The sequence below is a fragment of the Eumetopias jubatus genome, unplaced genomic scaffold, assembly GCF_037043125.1.
Source record: "Eumetopias jubatus isolate StellerSeaLion01/CBP00866 unplaced genomic scaffold, mEumJub1_p1.0 scaffold_17, whole genome shotgun sequence".
NCBI classification, from domain to species: Eukaryota; Metazoa; Chordata; class Mammalia; order Carnivora; family Otariidae; genus Eumetopias; species Eumetopias jubatus.
In genome coordinates, this window is record NW_028274823.1 from 21066610 (window position 1) to 21074424 (window position 7815).

Genomic DNA, 7815 nt, shown 5'->3' on the forward strand with positions numbered 1-7815 from the left:
AAGTTTGAATCAACTCAGTGACATTTTTACATGGAGCCTGAAAAATGTGATATTGCAAAAGCCAAGATCTGCAAACCCCACAGGCCTTTCTCTGTGAACAATATTGAAATGAACAAGAGCATTTGGAGTGAAACAGATTGAATGTTCTTTCATGTTGGAAGCACAGGAAGATTTACAAGGCACATGTCTGAGCTTCTCTGTGGACACATTATGATTTAATGTTTTATATTTTGCTTTTTCCAATAGACTTATTTGAACTTTTCATTGGAGTGGGTAAAGATAACACATTGACTGATGGAATTTTGAGGGGATGGAGGCCAATGAGATATGGCCTTGGATCTGTAGAGCATTATAAATGCTGGTTGTTTTTAAGATGATGCCCGATGTCCTTATGGAGGTTATAATTTAATTAAGCAGATAAGGACAGATATATATCCCAACAGGACAAATACATACCCACATAAATGATAAAAATAATACAAGGCACTTTAAGATGTGCCTGAAGAAAGGTTCTATTATTTATTCTCAGAGAAATAAGACAGGCATAATTTCTGTGAAGTGAGGCATTTGGGGAGTCTACATGCAATGAGTGTATCTTGAAAAACAGGTAGGATTCAAACTGACAGGAGGCTGCCCAGCTTTTGTTCTGGAGCTCCTGGGTGCTGCATTACTGGTACTGAATTCACAGCACACCTGGTTTCAGTCTGAAAAGGTGTCCTGACCATTTGATGTGGAGCGATGGAGAGAAGGCCCGGTAGAAGTACAAAATAAAAACAGGCTTCTTGCAGAAAATTCTAGTTGCTCTATAGCATTAAGAAAGCTGCAGTGCAGTTGAGACATTTTGGGCAAGGACATGGAGATGAAAGGGGTGTGGCTGGAGAAATGGAAACATGAGACAGAACCTGGTGCTGACCCATCTGGGCACTCTGACTCCAAAAAGTTCCCCGCCGCACCTACACTTCCACTTAAAGGCGGTTTCTGATGCCTCTGCTTTGGCTCAACAGGGTGGGCTACGGTGATTCTGCTCTCCCTGTCTTGGGAGTGCTTCTGCCCTGTCTTCATAGTGATGGATTTGCTAAACTGTTTCGCCAGGTGTTTGCATGCAAATTGCAAGCCAAAGTTGCCTTAACTGAACTGTCATTGTTGAAGTGAGTTTCCCTTCCACCAAATGTAATAAAAATAAATTAGTGGCTAGAACCAGGTCCCATGAATAGGAACTGAGATTTTTGTTAGGTGGTTTTAATAAAAATGTGGACTTTCTCTTCGTCTCCTTCTGCAACAACTGACTGATTCAAATTGTGATTGCATCCAAATCCCTCCACTTTACCATTCTCCAATTACAGACATGAAGTTGCTTTTCTGTTGCTAGTTTATTGGCATGACATTGCAATCTTTCATCTAGAAAACTCACAATCTGTACATCTAACAAGTATATCCAAAACTCCTGGGATTTTTCTTCCACTAACAGTAATGTTTCTCCCTGCAGAGGCCTTGGCCTTGGCAATCACCTGCCCAGAGACCTGAATAAATGAATAAATATGTACTTTAAAGAGAAAGCAATGTCTTGAAGAAAAACTGTAAACTAAATCAGTATTTGGAAATAGCATCATATATCATAGGTTTGTATATTTTTCTTCTTGACTGAATTCAATAAAATTGGCATAAAACAAATTCACCAAAAAATTAAGCTCTAAACTCAAGGCAAGTGGGTTTTTCAGGGATGGAGAGCCCAGAATTTGCGCCGGTTGTACTTCTGAGAATCTTCAAGAGAGCGACCATTCTCCTTGCACATTGCTTTGCAAGAGACAAAGATGTTATCTGTGCATGACACAGCTAGAGATGGAGATTGGTGTGATGAACTTTTCCTGAGTGGCCTTTGTTAAAGCAAACCAACTCTCCTTTCCCAGAATTCCTCATCTGTGTCTAGAAAGCCCACGCTTATTACCAAGCACTGAACTGAAGGTGTGTGAAAAAAAGAAATGTAAACAAGATCTTATTAGCAAGAGCTTTTGACCATTGATATCTAGACAGATGACTTTAAACACGTGTCCTTCCTTAAAAAAAACAAAACAAAAAACATGAGAATGAAAAAAAAACAAGCCACAGACTGAGAGAAAATATTTGCAAAAGACAGAGCTGATAAAGGACTGTTATTCAAAATATAAAGAACTCTTATAACTCAACAATAAGAAAACAACCTATTAAAAAATGGGCCAGACCTTAATAGACTCCTCACCAGAGAAGACGCACAGCTGGCAAATAAGCATATGAAAAGATGCTGCACTTCCTGTGTCATCAAGGAATTGCCAATTAAAACAACGAGATACCACTACAGACCTGTTAGAATGGCAAATCTGGAATACTGACAACAGCAAATACTAGGGAAGATGTGGGGCAACAGGAACTCTTATCAACTGCTGGTGGGAATGTAAAATGGTGCAGCCACTTTGGAAGACAGTTCGGTGATTTCTTATAAAACTAAACATACTCTTCCCATAGGATCCAGTAATCATGGTCCTTAGTATTTACCCAGAGGAGTTGAAAACTTATGTCTACACAAAACTTGCACACGGATGTTTATAACAGCTTAATCATAATTGCCCAAACTTGGAAGCAACCAAGATGTCCTTGAGTTGGTGAATGGATAGATAAACCATTGTATATCTAGACAATGGAGTATTATTCAGTGTTAAAAAGAAATAAACTACGGAAGCCACGAAAAGACATGAAGGAAAGAAGCCAATCTGAAAAGGCTACCTATTATATGATTTCAACTATATTTCATTCTAAAAAAGGTAAAACTATGGAAACTAAAAATATCAGTGGTTGCCAGGAATTAAGGGAGATGGGGAGGGATGATTAGACGGAGCACAGAGGATTTTCAGGACAGTGAAAATATGCTGTATAATACCATAATATTGGATACACATCATTCTGTGTTTGTCCAAAGCCATAAAATATACAACAGCAGGGATGAACCATAGTGTAAACTGTAGATTTTGGGTGATTAAGAGGGCTCAGTGTAGGTTCATCAGTAGTAACTGGTGTACCACTCTGGTGGGGGATGTTGTAAATGGGGAAGGCTATGCACGTGTGGGGGCAAAGGGTACATGGCAAATCTCTGTACCTTCCCCTCAATTTTGCTAACCTAAAACTGCTGTGAAAAAATAGTCTTAACAAAAAACAAACAAAAACCACATATAAAATTCCATGGCTTGTGGCAGTCCAAAGCCCTCCTCAATATTTCTGTAAATACCTAGGGGACTGATTTCTGTGACCTCTGCTACCTCTTGGGCTCTAGGCAGATCCAGACTTAAAATTCGGTCCCTTCATTGATTTCTCATCAACCTCCCATCCACATTCCCAATGCACATGAACACACGTGACTTCATAGAGTGGGTGTCACATCACACACCACCGAGCAAACAAAGGGGTCTATTTTTCCTTTCCAAAGACCTTTTTGGCAACGTCATCATATAGGACCCAGCCCCAAATCCATTTTCTTTTCTAGTCTCTCCAATTCCTTCCCTCTCTTGTTCATTCTCTTCCTGCCTGGAACCATGAATTCCTCTCTGTGTCCAAAAACAAACCAACAAGCAAAAAACCAAACCAAACCAAAACAAAAAAACTGGGACAGATGGGCCTTTTCTCTGAAGTCTTTGGTGCAGCTTGATTCTCAGGTCTTTGGATCCCATCTTGCACCAAACACTTGTCTTTCCATTCATGTATTTCCTTCCCTAAATGGAATCCTGCTGTGTGTTGTTAGGATAAAACATGGTCCCTGTGTTTTCACACCAGCACTGCTGTGGGGGTGGGGGTGGAGGGCGGGGTGGGGGTGGTTAGGAGCTGCCTCACAGCAGCTCTGAGAATTCCAAACTGGATTAGCCACCTTGCCTCACCCTTGATCGAAGGAAGGACACACCACAGCAGAGGCATGGTTAAGTCTCTGGTTGTGTCATTGCCCCATCACATGCCAACAGAGACCTGATCTTAGTCCAGATGAATGAGTTTCAGTCGCATAAATCAGTGGCAGCACTGGCCGCCCATTCAAAGAGCCAGCAGCATCATTTGTGGTAAAGGGCCCTGTACTGCACTACCTGGCTGCTTTTCTTCAAACACTGGAAGACAAGGGGGATGTGTGAAACCAGGGCATGCAGAAACAGAGCACAGAGATTTCCTGGAGCAGACAGTTATATTTGAACTGTTGAAATCCAGGCATTTGAGCACTCCAACACCCTACCAAGGTCTGAAGTCAAAATCCAGTCTGTCCATTGGGGAGGGTATGTGCTATGGTGAGCGCTGTGAACTGTGCAAGACTGTTGAATCACAGATCTGTACCTCTGAAATAAATAATGCAATATATGTTAAGGGGAAAAAAAAAGAAGAAGATAGCAGGAGGGGAAGAATGAAGGGGGGGAAATCGGAGGGGGAGACGAACCATGAGAGACGATGGACTCTGAAAAACAAACTGAGGGTTCTAGAGGGGAAGGGTTGGGGGGATGGGTTAGCCTGGTGATGGGTATTAAAGAGGGCACGTTCTGCGTGGAGCACTGGGTGTTATACGCAAACAATGAATCATGGAACCCTACATCAAAAACTAATGATGTAATGTATGGTGATTAGCATAACAATAAAAAATAAAAAAAAATCCAGTCTGTCAGTCCCTTTCCAGGTGACCGGAGATAAATGGCTGACTTCTCGGTTGTTGGTGCAATGAAGCCGGTTACTTGTTCCATGTTCAGTGAAGGTACTTAACACTGTTCTTAGCACATAGTAAAGGCTCAATAAATGGTCGCAATTAATTTAATAATTAGACAGTTCACACTGAAAAGGAATCGGCGCCAAGTTGAACCCCTGCATTTGCTGAAGTATTGTTGGTGGACATTGCTTTCGTGCAGCCTTACCCTTCATGTACAGCAGCACATCCTTGAGCTTATTTACAAGCAAAGCAAATTCTAGTCCAGTGCCCTGACACCTACCATCCCATTACACGAATCCCTTTTCCTGCTTTCTTCTTTGAAACATATTGAAAGCCAAACAGGACAGGCTCAAGTTTTCTATTCTTGATTTGATATTGGTGGCCTATGTCCCTTTCTTTCCTTTTATTTTTGCTTACAAACAGTAGCCTCTCCTTCTGGACTCTCCACCAGATGGTCAACAAGAAGCTCTCTGAGAGGAGAACATGGCAACCATGACAACAGCATGCCCCAGCTGGATGTCCTGGATCGAGAGTGTTGGTGAGGAGACTCTCCATCGAGGGCAGACTGCCAATCATCCCCAGAAATCACAGAACAATTCTTAAATACCAATATGCTGGTGTCCAAACCTCTTCCCCTACATTACCCCTTATTTTTAGGAATGACTCCAAAATCCTTTTTTCATGCCATACGTTTTAATGCCTGGTGCAGAAAATACTGTCGCCAAATTTACTCATCATCTAGTCCCACCAACACTGTCCCATAGAAGCTGGAGTCCCCAGAAAACAGTAACTGACAGTCACTATGTAGCTCTCTCCCCAGGCCATGCAGGAAACCGGGGAGCTCAGGCTTCACCAGAGAAACGTGCTTCATGGACACATCGGCCCTTTTCCCACACACAGATCCTGAGTGTAAACGGCCCACTCTAAGGAAATCTTCTGCCCTAAGTACCAAGACTCTGGCACTGAGAAAAGAGTTTGTCAGGTGACACAAAATTTCTTCTGTCTACAGAGGAATTTGCTATTCATTCCTTAAAATAAATTTTCTTATATTTATTAAAGATTATAATAATGTGAAATATAAATATTTGCTTATATAGCCATACAACATAAACATAATATGAAGATAATGGATTTAGTATATAACGTGCTGGACTCCTCAGTAAGTGCTTTGCAGGAAGTATTTCATTTACTATCACAATCCTATGAAATAAGGACTCTTATTAACTCAATATTTCAGATGTAGAAGCTGATTCTTGAATGGTTTAGATTAATTGTCCAAGACCAGGCAGGTAAAGACCTGGGATTTGAACTTAGATTTGTCTGAGGCCAGAGTCCAAGTCCTTAGTAGGGCATAAAATTCAGTTTACTTTGGATTTTTCAGGGACAGTGGTTTTGAATAAAGGAGACCTCTGGATGGGTAGTGAAGGATGCAACAGTCGAGGGAAGTAGGGAGTGGGTGGTGCAGGTGGGAGATAAAGACAGGTGTTTAGAAAGTAAGTAGCACCATCCTCTTTATAAATCCTTGTCAGTATGGCATACTTAAAAGTAGCACAGACTCTTAACACTTAGCTGAGAATAGCAGACAGACAATAAACACATGCTATTTGATGAATGATTCAGTCTGTCCCCCACTCCTCCTAACCCACCCCACTCCAACAGGGGAAGCCTGTGAGAATCCATCACAATTCAGCTATTTACTTGAGAATGAAGGCCACTCATATCTGGTGAGTGAAGATTTTCAAACTTTAAACATACACACAAGGACATATACACATGTACGTTTGCACATGAGAACAAGAAAACTGGGGAAATTTGAAAAAGATCAGTTAATAATTAATTGAATGAGATGTCAGTATCTTGGTTGTGACAGTATGCTACAGTTTTGTACGATGTTCCCATTGAGGAAACTAGGCAAAGTATACAAGAATTTCAGTATCGTTTCTCACAGCACATGTGAATCTACAATTATTTATTTATTTATTTTGCTGCAAAAAGCTTTATTGTTTCCACTTGGTCCACGGCTTGGGAGAGGGCTCCAGGGTGGTTAAAAAGCTGCCTCGTGGCTGCAGGGAGAGGCTGAGGCACAAGCTCTGGCACCAGGGGGCTGTCAGAGGGGCCCCCTCAAAGGCTGCTGGTCTCCAGAGGCTCCTAGTCGTGCTTGAGAGTGAGCCTCTCGAAGAGATACTCGCCCAGTCCAGCCTGGGGGCCGGCCAGCCTGCGGAGGTTAGTCAGGTGGTCGCCCATCTTCTTGATGAGTTTCACCTCCTCATCTAGGAAGTGGTTCTCCAGGAAGTCACAGAGATGGGGGTCTGCGCGGGCAGAACCCAGGGCATGCAGATCCAAAAGGGCCTGGTTCAGGCTCTTCTCCAGAACCAGGGCAGCTTCCATGGCGTCCAGGGTTTTCCCCCACTCATCTTGGGACGGCTTCTGGACGTCCTGGAAAGAGGGCGCGGCCGCCACGCTGGTTTTGCATCTTCAAGAGACGCTCGGCGCCCTCGCGCTTCTCCTCAGCCAACTCGCGGAAGAAGTGGCCCACACCTTCCAGAGCCACATCGTCACGATCGAAATAGAAGCCCAGAGAGAGGCAGGTGTAGGAGGCCCGCAGATGCATGTTGACCAGGCGGTTGACGGCGGCCTCCACCTCGGTGGAATAATTCTGACGAATCTGGGAGCTCATGGTTGATTGGTGGTAAGGTAAGCTCGAAATTGGCTGTTGGCTGGTCCCGGAGGCAGCGGGTGGCCAAGAAGATGGCTCCCAAGGTTGCGACTGGAAAAGAGGTTGGAGAGTGGTCGTTGGCGGGTTGGAGGGGCGTCCCTGGGTCTGTTCCGTCCAAACACTGTTGAAGCAAGAATCAGATCCGCAGGACCGCCGGGCGCACTGCTCGTGAATCTACAATTATTTTAAAGATTTTTCAATTAAAAAAAACTTTAATGACAGTACTAGAGGTTGGCTTGGATCTCTCTCCCTCAGCTCTATGGTACTGCAAGTTGCAGAGTCTAAAATGGAGTGTGATGAACTTTATTTGCATCAGCAACCTGGATGATGGTTTGCCCTACACATTTGTCACTGGGGAACACATAGGTTTTGAAGTCTGGCTTCATCTATTTGAGAAGGA

At 43.1% G+C, this 7815-nt stretch overlaps 2 protein-coding genes across 2 annotated transcripts; both read right to left on the reverse strand.

Moving 5' to 3' along the window:
* Nucleotides 1-6677: 6677 nt before the first annotated feature.
* On the reverse strand, nt 6678-7100 carry LOC114200897 (ferritin light chain). Its single transcript, XM_088019953.1, has one exon. The coding sequence runs from the start codon at nt 7085-7087 to the stop codon at nt 6848-6850; it is 240 nt and encodes a 79-aa protein (XP_087876079.1). The 5' UTR covers nt 7088-7100; the 3' UTR covers nt 6678-6847.
* Nucleotides 7101-7109: 9 nt separating this feature from the next.
* On the reverse strand, nt 7110-7376 carry LOC148162144 (ferritin light chain-like). The gene has a single exon (XM_088019954.1). The coding sequence runs from the start codon at nt 7374-7376 to the stop codon at nt 7110-7112; it is 267 nt and encodes an 88-aa protein (XP_087876080.1).
* Between the last annotated feature and the right edge of the window lie 439 nt (nt 7377-7815).